Genomic DNA, 14073 nt, shown 5'->3' on the forward strand with positions numbered 1-14073 from the left:
GGGAGTGGGAACGGGCAGGGATCTGGAGTCCGGGGGAGTGGGAACGGGCAGGAATCTAGAGTCCGGGGGAGTGGGAACAGGCAGGAATCTGGAGTCCGGGGGAGTGGGAACGGGCAGGAATCTGGAGTCCGGGGGAGTGGGAACGGGCAGGAATCTGGAGTCCGGGGGAGTGGGAACGGGCAGGAATCTGGCGTCCGGGGGAGTGGGAACGGGCAGGAATCTGGAGTCCGGGGGTGTGGGAACGGGCAGGAATCTGGAGTCCGGGGGAGTGGGAACGGGCAGGAATCTGGAATCCGGGGGAGTGGGAACGGGCAGGGATCTGTAGTCCGGGGGAGTGGGAACAGGCAGGAATATAGAGTCCGGGGGAGTGGGAACAGGCAGGAATCTGGAGTCCGGGGGAGTGGGAACGGGCAGGAATCTGGAGTCCGGGGGAGTGGGAACGGGCAGGGATCTGGAGTCCGGGGGAGTGGGAACGGGCAGGAATCTAGAGTCCGGGGGAGTGGGAACAGGCAGGAATCTGGAGTCCGGGGGAGTGGGAACGGGCAGGAATCTGGAATCCGGGGGAGTGGGAACGGGCAGGGATCTGGAGTCCGGGGGAGTGGGAACGGGCAGGAATCTGGAGTCCGGGGGAGTGGGAACGGGCAGGAATCTGGAGTCCGGGGGAGTGGGAACGGGCAGGAATCTGGAGTCCGGGGGAGTGGGAACGGGCAGGGATTTGGAGTCCGAAGGAGTGGGAACGGGCAGGAATCTGGAGTCCGGGGGAGTGGGAACGGGCAGGAATCTGGAGTCCGGGGGAGTGGGAACGGGCAGGAATCTGGAGTCCGGGGGAGTGGGAACGGGCAGGAATCTGGAGTCCGGGGGAGTGGGAACGGGCAGGAATCTGGAATCCGGGGGAGTGGGAACGGGCAGGAATCTGGAGTTCGGGGGAGTGGGATCAGGCAGGGATCTGGAGTCCAGGGGAGTGGGAACGGGCAGGAATCTGGAGTCCGGGGGAGTGGGAACGGGCAGGAATCTGGAGTCCGGGGGAGTGGGAACGGGCAGGAATCTGGAATCCGGGGGAGTGGGAACGGGCAGGAATCTGGAGTTCGGGGGAGTGGGATCAGGCAGGGATCTGGAGTCCAGGGGAGTGGGAACGGGCAGGAATCTGGAGTCCGGGGGAGTGGGAACGGGCAGGAATCTGGAGTCCGGGGGAGTGGGAACGGGCAGGAATCTGGAGTCCGGGGGAGTGAGAACGGGCAGGAATCTGGAGTCCGGGGGTGTGGGAACGGGCAGGAATCTGGAGTCCGGGGGAGTGGGAACGGTAAGGAATCTGGAGTCCGGGGGTGTGGGAACGGGCAGGAATCTGGAGTCCGGGGGAGTGGGAACGGGCAGGAATCTGGAATCCGGGGGAGTGGGAACGGGCAGGGATCTGGAGTCCGGGGGAGTGGGAACGGGCAGGAATCTAGAGTCCGGGGGAGTGGGAACAGGCAGGAATCTGGAGTCCGGGGGAGTGGGAACGGGCAGGAATCTGGAGTCCGGGGGAGTGGGAACGGGCAGGGATTTGGAGTCCGAAGGAGTGGGAACGGGCAGGATTCTGGAGTCCGGGGGAGTGGGAACGGGCAGGAATCTGGAGTCCGGGGGAGTGGGAACGGGCAGGAATCTGGAGTCCGGGGGAGTGGGAACGGGCAGGAATCTGGAGTCCGGGGGAGTGGGAACGGGCAGGAATCTGGAGTCCGGGGGAGTGGGAACGGGCAGGAATCTGGAGTCCGGGGGAGTGGGAACGGGCAGGAATCTGGAGTCCGGGGGTGTGGAAACGGGCAGGAATCTGGAGTCCGGGGGAGTGAGAACGGGCAGGAATCTGGAATCCGGGGGAGTGGGAACGGGCAGGGATCTGGAGTCCGGGGGAGTGGGAACGGGCAGGAATCTAGAGTCCGGGGGAGTGGGAACAGGCAGGAATCTGGAGTCCGGGGGAGTGGGAACGGGCAGGAATCTGGAGTCCGGGGGAGTGGGAACGGGCAGGAATCTGGAGTCCGGGGGAGTGGGAACGGGCAGGAATCTGGCGTCCGGGGGAGTGGGAACGGGCAGGAATCTGGAGTCCGGGGGTGTGGGAACGGGCAGGAATCTGGAGTCCGGGGGAGTGGGAACGGGCAGGAATCTGGAATCCGGGGGAGTGGGAACGGGCAGGGATCTGGAGTCCGGGGGAGTGGGAACGGGCAGGAATATAGAGTCCGGGGGAGTGGGAACAGGCAGGAATCTGGAGTCCGGGGGAGTGGGAACGGGCAGGAATCTGGAGTCCGGGGGAGTGGGAACGGGCAGGGATCTGGAGTCCGGGGGAGTGGGAACGGGCAGGAATCTAGAGTCCGGGGGAGTGGGAACAGGCAGGAATCTGGAGTCCGGGGGAGTGGGAACGGGCAGGAATCTGGAATCCGGGGGAGTGGGAACGGGCAGGGATCTGGAGTCCGGGGGAGTGGGAACGGGCAGGAATCTGGAGTCCGGGGGAGTGGGAACGGGCAGGAATCTGGAGTCCGGGGGAGTGGGAACGGGCAGGAATCTGGAGTCCGGGGGAGTGGGAACGGGCAGGAATCTGGAGTCCGGGGGAGTGGGAACGGGCAGGGATTTGGAGTCCAAAGGAGTGGGAACGGGCAGGAATCTGGAGTCCGGGGGAGTGGGAACGGGCAGGAATCTGGAGTCCGGGGGAGTGGGAACGGGCAGGAATCTGGAGTCCGGGGGAGTGGGAACGGGCAGGAATCTGGAATCCGGGGGAGTGGGAACGGGCAGGAATCTGGAGTTCGGGGGAGTGGGATCAGGCAGGGATCTGGAGTCCAGGGGAGTGGGAACGGGCAGGAATCTGGAGTCCGGGGGAGTGGGAACGGGCAGGAATCTGGAGTCCGGGGGAGTGGGAACGGGCAGGAATCTGGAGTCCGGGGGAGTGGGAACGGGCAGGAATCTGGAGTCCGGGGGAGTGGGAACGGGCAGGAATCTGGAGTCCGGGGGAGTGGGAACGGGCAGGAATCTGGAGTCCGGGGGTGTGGGAACGGGCAGGAATCTGGAGTCCGGGGGAGTGGGAACGGGCAGGAATCTGGAGTCCGGGGGTGTGGGAACGGGCAGGAATCTGGAGTCCGGGGGAGTGGGAACGGGCAGGAATCTGGAATCCGGGGGAGTGGGAACGGGCAGGGATCTGGAGTCCGGGGGAGTGGGAACGGGCAGGAATCTAGAGTCCGGGGGAGTGGGAACAGGCAGGAATCTGGAGTCCGGGGGAGTGGGAACGGGCAGGAATCTGGAGTCCGGGGGAGTGGGAACGGGCAGGGATCTGGAGTCCGGGGGAGTGGGAACGGGCAGGAATCTAGAGTCCGGGGGAGTGGGAACAGGCAGGAATCTGGAGTCCGGGGGAGTGGGAACGGGCAGGAATCTGGAATCCGGGGGAGTGGGAACGGGCAGGGATCTGGAGTCCGGGGGAGTGGGAACGGGCAGGATTCTGGAGTCCGGGGGAGTGGGAACGGGCAGGAATCTGGAGTCCGGGGGAGTGGGAACGGGCAGGAATCTGGAGTCCGGGGGAGTGGGAACGGGCAGGAATCTGGAGTCCGGGGGAGTGGGAACGGGCAGGGATTTGGAGTCCGAAGGAGTGGGAACGGGCAGGAATCTGGAGTCCGGGGGAGTGGGAACGGGCAGGAATCTGGAGTCCGGGGGAGTGGGAACGGGCAGGAATCTGGAGTCCGGGGGAGTGGGAACGGGCAGGAATCTGGAGTCCGGGGGAGTGGGAACGGGCAGGAATCTTGAATCCGGGGGAGTGGGAACGGGCAGGAATCTGGAGTTCGGGGGAGTGGGATCGGGCAGGGATCTGGAGTCCAGGGGAGTGGGAACGGGCAGGAATCTGGAGTCCGGGGGAGTGGGAACGGGCAGGAATCTGGAGTCCGGGGGAGTGGGAACGGGCAGGAATCTGGAGTCCGGGGGAGTGGGAACGGGCAGGAATCTAGAGTCCGGGGGAGTGGGAACGGGCAGGAATCTGGAGTCCGGGGGAGTGGGAACGGGCAGGAATCTGGAGTCCGGGGGTGTGGGAACGGGCAGGAATCTGGAGTCCGGGGGAGTGGGAACGGGCAGGAATCTGGAGTCCGGGGGTGTGGGAACGGGCAGGAATCTGGAGTCCGGGGGAGTGGGAACGGGCAGGAATCTGGAATCCGGGGGAGTGGGAATGGGCAGGGATCTGGAGTCCGGGGGAGTGGGAACGGGCAGGAATCTAGAGTACGGGGGAGTGGGAACGGGCAGGAATCTGGAGTCCGGGGGAGTGGGAACGGGCAGGAATCTGGAGTCCGGGGGAGTGGGAACGGGCAGGGATCTGGAGTCCTGGGGAGTGGGAACGGGCAGGAATCTAGAGTCCGGGGGAGTGGGAACAGGCAGGAATCTGGAGTCCGGGGGAGTGGGAACGGGCAGGAATCTGGAATCCGGGGGAGTGGGAACGGGCAGGGATCTGGAGTCCGGGGGAGTGGGAACGGGCAGGAATCTGGAGTCCGGGGGAGTGGGAACGGGCAGGAATCTGGAGTCCGGGGGAGTGGGAACGGGCAGGAATCTGGAGTCCGGGGGAGTGGGAACGGGCAGGAATCTGGAGTCCGGGGGAGTGGGAACGGGCAGGAATCTGGAGTCCGGGCGAGTGGGAACAGGCAGTAATCCAGACTTGGAAAGAATTTGTGTTCAGTGTTTCGGCTGCATAACCTCTCTCTGAATGTGCTAAAATACTGTACACTTGCCTTGTGAACTGTATCTGACCAGTCTCAGACATCACGACAGGAGTTCCTCAGGGTAGTGTCCTTGGCCCAACCATCTTCAGCTGCTTCATCAATGACCTTCCTTCAATCATAAGGTCAGAAGTGGGGATGTTCGCTGATGATTGCACAGTGTTCAGCACCATTCGCGACTCCTCAGATACTGAAGCAGCCCATGTCGATATGCAGCAAGACCTGGACAACATCCAGGCTTGGGCTGATATGTGGCAGGTAACATTTTCCCCACACAAGTGCCAGGCAATAACGATCTCAAGCAAAAGAGAAACTGACCATCTTCCCTTGACATTCAATGGCACTACTATTGCTGAATTCCCCACTATCAACATCCTGCAGGGCCCCATTGACCAGAAACTGAACTGGATCAGCCACATAAATGATGTGGCTACAAGAGCAAGTCAGCGGTTAGGAATCCCGTGGCAAGTAACTCATCTCCTGTCTCCCCAAAACCTGCCCACCATCTACAAGGCACAAGTCAGGAGTGTGATGGAATACTCTCCACTTGCCTGGATGGTTGAAGCTCCAACAACACTCAAGAAGCTCGACAATATCCAGGACAAAGCAGCCTGCTTGATTGGAACCCCATCCGCAAACATTCACTCCCTCTACCACTGACGCACAGTGGCAGCAGTGTGTACCATCTACAAGATGCACTGCAGCAATGCACTAAGGCTTCTTCGACAGCACCTTCCAAACCCGTGACCTCTACCAACTAGAAGGACAAGGGCAGCAGATGCATGGGAACACCACCACCTGCAAGTTCCCCTCCAAGTCACACACCATCCTGACTTGGAACTATATCACTGTTCCTTCACTGCTACTGGGTCAAAATCCTGGAACTCCCTTCCAAAAAGCACTGTGGGTGTACCTACCCCACATGGACTGCAACGGTTCAAGAAGGCAGCTCACCATCCCCTTCTCAAGGGCAATTAGGGATGGGTAATAAATGCCGGCCTTGTCAGCGATGCCCACATCCCACAAATGAATAAAAATACCCATCCACTAAGGACGCAGAGCCGTAGTGAGTCAGTTAATCTGTTTTGGCATCTTTACTTACTGGCCTGGAGGCAATTGGCATTCCCACTTCATCCATTGGACCAACGCCATCGTACTTTACCCAGATCTTTTCCCATGAATCTCTGTTTTCATCCTGAGCTGTTCCGCTATCCACTGCAATAGAGTTTGGATGGCAACCAATGAGCACAGTACCTTACAGCGACAAGACAACCTGCTCAGAAACACAGTAAAGCATCCTCCACACCGACCCATCAAACACTCCCAGGACAGGTACAGCACAGGGTTAGATACAGAGTAAAACTCCCTCGACACTATCTGAAGAGTTCAGTGCAGTGTCTGATAGCACTGTGTTGTGTGTTGGCACTGTATTCTACCCCACCACTTGTTTCTTATGATCTGCCCTTGATGTATCAAATTCTCACTTACCCGTGGTATGACAGGAGACTTGTGCATCTGTGTGTCCAGAGTATCTGTCAATCCCATTGATCACTGGAGCCTGAGGGAGGAGAGTAAAAGAATAAAGGGTGAGTGAAGGGCAGAGAGAGAGAGAGAGAGAGGAAAGATAGAGTGAGGGAGAGCGAGAGGGGGGAGGGGGGAGAGAGAAAGGGGAGAGATAGAGAGAAACAGGGAAGAGAGCGCGGGAGAGAATGAGAGGGGGACGCGAGAGGGGGCGAGAGAGAGAGAGAGGGGGCGAGAGTGAGAGGGGGCGAGAGACAGAGAGGGGGCGAGAAGGGAAGAGTGGGGGCGAGAAGGGACGAGTGGGGGCGAGGAGGGAGAAGGGGGAGTGGGGAGGGGAGGGGGCAAGGTGGGGGAAGAGAGACGATGAGAGAGACGGGGCGGGAGAGGGGGAGGGGGACGGGGTGAGGGGGAGAGGGGGAGAGGGAGAGGGAAGGTGAAAGGGAGAGGGAGAGGGAGAGGGGGAGCAGGAGGGAGATGGGGCGGAAGAGGGAAAGAGATAACAGAAACAGAGGGAGATGCACATGAACTGACGAAAGGCAAAGGGACAGAGGATAGTGGGAGAGACAGCAAGAGCAAGGAGGAGAAAGGAAGGACAGACGAGAAAAGGAAAAACAGGTACAGAAAAGGAGAGAGTGAGTTTGACATGCAGACAGAAGGAAGAGAAACAAAACAGATAAAGAGAACGTGAGACAGATAATGAGGATAATTCACAATTGACAAACATTGTCTCCTGGCTCCCAACTTCCACAGAAATTCTCCTCAGTTCCTTGCGACTCCAATAACAGCATGGAAGAAAGGAACATGGAGAGGAACACATTCAACCGCAGGGAGATCGCAGCCCAGAGGACTGTACCCAATTGTTACACACTGAAAGACCTGTACCCACCAGTACTGTACCCCATTGTTATACATTGACAGACCTGTACCCACCAGTACTGTACACCCGTGTTAGACAGTGACAGACCTGTACCCACCAGTACTGTACCCCAGTGTCAGATAGTGACAGACCTGTACCCACCAGTACTGTACCCCAGTGTTATACATTGACAGACCTGTACCCACCAGTACTGTACCCCAGTGTTATACAGTGACAGACCTGTACCCACCAGTACTGTACCCCATTGTTGCACAGTGACAGACCTGTACCCAGCAGTACTGTTCCCAGTGTTATACATTGACAGACCTGTACCCACCAGTACTGTACCCCAGTGTTATACAGTGACAGACCTGTACCCACCAGTACTGTACCCCATTGTTGCACAGTGACAGACCTGTACCCACCAGTACTGTACACCCGTGTTAGACAGTGACAGACCTGTACCCACCAGTACTGTACCCCAGTGTCAGATAGTGACAGACCTGTACCCACCAGTACTGTACCCCAGTGTTATACATTGACAGACCTGTACCCACCAGTACTGTACCCCAGTGTTATACAGTGACAGACCTGTACCCACCAGTACTGTACCCCATTGTTGCACAGTGACAGACCTGTACCCAGCAGTACTGTTCCCAGTGTTATACATTGACAGACCTGTACCCACCAGTACTGTACCCCAGTGTTATACAGTGACAGACCTGTACCCACCAGTACTGTACCCCATTGTTGCACAGTGACAGACCTGTACCCACCAGTACTGTACCCCAGTGTTATACAGTGACAGACCTGTACCCACCAGTACTATACCCCAGTGTTATACATTGACAGACCTGTACCCACCAGTACTGTACCCCAGTGTTATACAGTGACAGACCTGTACCCACCAGTACTGTACCCCAGTGTTATACAGTGACAGACCGGTACCCACCAGTACTGTACCCCAGTGTTATTCAGTGACAGACCTGTACCCACCAGTACTGTACCCCAGTGTTATACATTGACAGACCTGTACTCACCAGTACTGTACCCCATTGTTATACAGTGACAGACCTGTACCCAGCAGTACTGTTCCCAGTGTTAGACAGTGACAGACCTGTACCCACCAGTACTGTACCCCATTGTTATACAGTGACAGACCTGTACCCAGCAGTACTGTTCCCAGTGTTAGACAGTGACAGACCTGTACCCACCAGTACTGTACCCCAGTGTTATACAGTGACAGACCTGTACCCACCAGTACTGTACCCCATTGTTATACATTGACAGACCTGTACCCACCAGTACTGTACCCCATTGTTAGACAGTGACAGACCTGTACCCACCAGTACTGTACCCCAGTGTTATACATTGACAGACCTGTACCCACCAGTACTGTACCCCAGTGTTATACAGTGACAGACCTGTACCCACCAGTACTATACCCCAGTGTTAGACAGTGACAGACCTGTACCCACCAGTACTGTACCCCACTGTTAGACAGTGACAGACCTGTACCCACCAGTACTGTACCCCACTGTTAGACAGTGACAGACCTGTACCCACCAGTACTGTACCCCATTGTTGCACAGTGACAGACCTGTACCCACCAGTACTGTACCCCAGTGTTATACAGTGACAGACCTGTACCCACCAGTACTGTACCCCAGTGTTATACAGTGACAGACCTGTACCCACCAGTACTGTACCCCATTGTTAGACAGTGACAGACCTGTACCCACCAGTACTGTACACCAGTGTTATACAGTGACAGACCTGTACCCACCAGTACTGTAGCCCAGTGTTATACAGTGACAGACCTGTACCCACCAGTACTGTACCCCATTGTTAGACATTGACAGACCTGTACCCACCAGTACTGTACCCCAGTGTTATACAGTGACAGACCGGTACCCACCAGTACTGTACCCCATTGTTATACAGTGACAGACCTGTACCCACCAGTACTGTACCCCAGTGTTGCACAGTGACAAACCTGTACTCACCAGTACTGTACCCTAGTGTTATACAGTGACAGACCTGTACCCACCAGTACTGTACCCCATTGTTAGACAGTGACAGACCTGTACCCACCAGTACTGTACCCTAGTGTTATACAGTGACAGACCTGTACCCACCAGTACTATACCCCAGTGTTATACATTGACAGACCTGTACCCACCAGTACTGTACCCTAGTGTTATACAGTGACAGACCTGTACCCACCAGTACTGTACCCTAGTGTTATACAGTGACAGACCTGTACCCACCAGTACTATACCCCAGTGTTATACAGTGACAGACCTGTACCCACCAGTACTGTACCCCATTGTTATACAGTGACAGACCTGTACCCACCAGTACTGTACCCCAGTGTTATTCAGTGACAGACCTGTACCCACCAGTACTGTACCCCAGTGTTAGACAGTGACAGACCTGTACCCACCAGTACTGTACCCCAGTGTTATACAGTGACAGACCTGTCCCCACCAGTACTGTACCCCAGTGTTATACAGTGACAGACCTGTACCCACCAGTACTGTACCCCACTGTTAGACAGTGACAGACCTGTACCCACCAGTACTATACCCCCGTGTAAGACAGTGACAGACCTGTACCCACCAGTACTGTACCCCAGTGTTAGACAGTGACAGACTTGTACCCACCAGTACTGTACCCCATTGTTATACAGTGACAGACCTGTACCCACCAGTACTGTAGCCCAGTGTTATACAGTGACAGACCTGTACCCACCAGTACTGTACCCCATTGTTAGACATTGACAGACCTGTACCCACCAGTACTGTACCCCAGTGTTATACAGTGACAGACCGGTACCCACCAGTACTGTACCCCATTGTTATACAGTGACAGACCTGTACCCACCAGTACTGTACCCCAGTGTTGCACAGTGACAAACCTGTACTCACCAGTACTGTACCCTAGTGTTATACAGTGACAGACCTGTACCCACCAGTACTGTACCCCATTGTTAGACAGTGACAGACCTGTACCCACCAGTACTGTACCCTAGTGTTATACCGTGACAGACCTGTACCCACCAGTACTATACCCCAGTGTTATACATTGACAGACCTGTACCCACCAGTACTGTACCCTAGTGTTATACAGTGACAGACCTGTACCCACCAGTACTGTACCCTAGTGTTATACAGTGACAGACCTGTACCCACCAGTACTATACCCCAGTGTTATACAGTGACAGACCTGTACCCACCAGTACTGTACCCCATTGTTATACAGTGACAGACCTGTACCCACCAGTACTGTACCCCAGTGTTATTCAGTGACAGACCTGTACCCACCAGTACTGTACCCCAGTGTTAGACAGTGACAGACCTGTACCCACCAGTACTATACCCCCGTGTAAGACAGTGACAGACCTGTACCCACCAGTACTGTACCCCAGTGTTAGACAGTGACAGACTTGTACCCACCAGTACTGTACCCCATTGTTAGACATTGACAGACCTGTACCCACCAGTACTGTACCCCAGTGTTATACATTGACAGACTTGTACCCACCAGTACTGTACCCCATTGTTAGACATTGACAGACCTGTACCCACCAGTACTGTACCCCAGTGTTATACATTGACAGACCTGTACCCACCAGTACTGTACCCCATTGTTAGACAGTGACAGACCTGTACCCACCAGTACTGTACCCCACTGTTAGACAGTGACAGACCTGTACCCACCACTACTGTACCCCATTGTTATACAGTGACAGACTTGTACCCACCAGTACTGTACCCCATTGTTAGACATTGACAGACCTGTACCCACCAGTACTGTACCCCAGTGTTATACATTGACAGACCTGTACCCACCAGTACTGTACCCCATTGTTAGACAGTGACAGACCTGTACCCACCAGTACTGTACCCCACTGTTAGACAGTGACAGACCTGTACCCACCAGTACTGTACCCCAGTGTTATACATTGACAGACCTGTACCCACCAGTACTGTACCCCATTGTTAGACAGTGACAGACCTGTACCCACCAGTACTGTACCCCACTGTTAGACAGTGACAGACCTGTACCCACCAGTACTGTACCCCAGTGTTATACAGTGACAGACCTGTACCCACCAGTACTGTACCCCACTGTTAGACAGTGACAGACCTGTACCCACCAGTACTGTACCCCAGTGTTATACAGTGACAGACCTGTACCCACCAGTACTGTACCCCACTGTTAGACAGTGACAGACCTGTACCCACCAGTACTGTACCCCAGTGTTATACATTGACAGACCTGTACCCACCAGTACTGTACCCCATTGTTAGACAGTGACAGACCTGTACCCACCAGTGCTGTACCCCATTGTTAGACAGTGACAGACCTGTTCCCACCAGTACTGTACCCCATTGTTAGACAGTGACAGACCTGTACCCACCTGTACTGTACCCCATTGTTATACATTGACAGACCTGTACCCACCAGTACTGTACCCCAGTGTTATTCAGTGACAGACCTGTACCCACCAGTACTGTACCCCAGTGTTAGACAGTGACAGTCCTGTACCCACCAGTACTGTACCCCAGTGTTATACAGTGACAGACCTGTACCCACCAGTACTGTACCCCAGTGTTATACATTGACAGACCTGTACCCACCAGTACTGTACCCCATTGTTATACAGTGACAGACCTGTACCCACCAGTACTGTACCCCAGTGTTATTCAGTGACAGACCTGTACCCACCAGTACTGTACCCCAGTGTTAGACAGTGACAGACCTGTACCCACCAGTACTGTACCCCAGTGTTATACAGTGACAGACCTGTACCCACCAGTACTGTACCCCAGTGTTATACAGTGACAGACCTGTACCCACCAGTACTGTACCCCACTGTTAGACAGTGACAGACCTGTACCCACCAGTACTATACCCCCGTGTAAGACAGTGACAGACCTGTACCCACCAGTACTGTACCCCAGTGTTATACAGTGACAGACCTGTACCCACCAGTACTGTACCCCAGTGTTAGACAGTGACAGACCTGTACCCACCAGTACTGTACCCTAGTGTTATACAGTGACAGACCTGTACCCACCAGTACTGTACCCCACTGTTAGACAGTGACAGACCTGTACCCACCAGTACTGTACCCTAGTGTTATACAGTGACAGACCTGTACCCACCAGTACTGTACCCCACTGTTAGACAGTGACAGACCTGTACCCACCAGTACTGTACCCTAGTGTTATACAGTGACAGACCTGTACCCACCAGTACTGTACCCCACTGTTAGACAGTGACAGACCTGTACCCACCAGTACTGTACCCCACTGTTAGACAGTGACAGACCTGTATCCACCAGTACTGTACCCCAGTGTTATACAGTGACAGACCTGTACCCACCAGTACTGTACCCCAGTGTTATACAGTGACAGACCTGTACCCACCAGTACTGTACCCCACTGTTAGACAGTGACAGACCTGTACCCACCAGTACTATACCCCCGTGTAAGACAGTGACAGACCTGTACCCACCAGTACTGTACCCCAGTGTTATACAGTGACAGACCTGTATCCACCAGTACTGTACCCCACTGTTAGACAGTGACAGACCTGTACCCACCAGTACTATACCCCCGTGTAAGACAGTGACAGACCTGTACCCACCACTACTGTACCCCAGTGTTATACAGTGACAGACTTGTACCCACCAGTACTGTACCCCATTGTTAGACATTGACAGACCTGTACCCACCAGTACTGTACCCCAGTGTTATACATTGACAGACCTGTACCCACCAGTACTGTACCCCAGTGTTATTCAGTGACAGACCTGTACCCACCAGTACTGTACCCCCGTGTTATACATTGACAGACCTGTACCCACCAGTACTGTACCCCAGTGTTATACATTGACAGACCTGTACCCACCAGTACTGTACCCCAGTGTTAGACAGTGACAGACCTGTACCCACCAGTACTGTACCCCAGTGTTATACAATGACAGACCTGTACCCACCAGTACTGTACCCCAGTGTTATACAGTGACAGACCTGTCCCCACCAGTACTGTACCCCAGTGTTATACAGTGACAGACCTGTACCCACCAGTACTGTACCCCATTGTTAGACAGTGACAGACCTGTACCCTCCAGTACTGTACCCCAGTGTTATACAGTGACAGACCTGTACCCACCAGTACTGTACCCCAGTGTTATACAGTGACAGACCTGTACCCACCAGTACTGTACCCCAGTGTTATACAGTGACAGACCTGTACTCACCAGTACTGTACCCCAGTGTTGCACAGTGACAAACCTGTACTCACCAGTACTGTACCCCACTGTTAGACAGTGACAGACCTGTACCCACCAGTACTGTACCCCAGTGTTATACAGTGACAGACCTGTACTCACCAGTACTGTACCCCAGTGTTGCACAGTGACAAACCTGTACTCACCAGTACTGTACCCCACTGTTAGACAGTGACAGACCTGTACCCACCAGTACTGTACCCCATTATTATACAGTGACAGACCTGTACCCACCAGTACTGTACCCCAGTGTTAGACAGTGACAGACCTGTACCCACCAGTACTGTACCCCAGTGTTAGACAGTGACAGACCTGTACCCACCAGTACTGCACCCCATTATTATACAGTGACAGACCTGTACCCACCAGTACTGTACCCCAGTGTTATACAGTGACAGACCTGTACCCACCAGTACTGTACCCCAGTGTTATTCAGTGACAGACCTGTACCCACCAGTACTGTACCCCAGTGTTAGACAGTGACAGACCTGTACCCACCAGTACTGTACCCCAGTGTTATACAGTGACAGATATGTCCCCACCAGTACTGTACCCCATTGTTAGACAGTGACAGACCTGTACCCACCAGTACTGTACCCCAGTGTTATACAGTGACAGATATGTCCCCACCAGTACTGTACCCCAGTGTTATACATTGACAGACCTGTACCCACCAGTACTGT

At 55.1% G+C, this 14073-nt stretch overlaps 1 protein-coding gene across 8 annotated transcripts in view; it reads right to left on the minus strand.

Annotated features, from left to right (window-relative positions):
• sorbs3 (sorbin and SH3 domain containing 3) overlaps nt 1-14073 on the minus strand; it is a 177057-nt gene that overhangs the window by 67837 nt on the left and 95147 nt on the right. For all 8 annotated transcript variants that reach the window (XM_068023211.1, XM_068023205.1, XM_068023208.1 and 5 more), the window contains 2 exons: nt 6198-6267; nt 5812-5924 (listed from right to left, as the gene is read on the minus strand). In XM_068023211.1, coding sequence (XP_067879312.1) covers nt 5812-5924; nt 6198-6267 — 183 coding nt within the window. The remainder of the gene's footprint in view (nt 1-5811; nt 5925-6197; nt 6268-14073) is intronic.

This window comes from Heterodontus francisci, chromosome 47 (assembly GCF_036365525.1).
Source record: "Heterodontus francisci isolate sHetFra1 chromosome 47, sHetFra1.hap1, whole genome shotgun sequence".
Lineage (NCBI taxonomy): Eukaryota > Metazoa > Chordata > Chondrichthyes > Heterodontiformes > Heterodontidae > Heterodontus > Heterodontus francisci.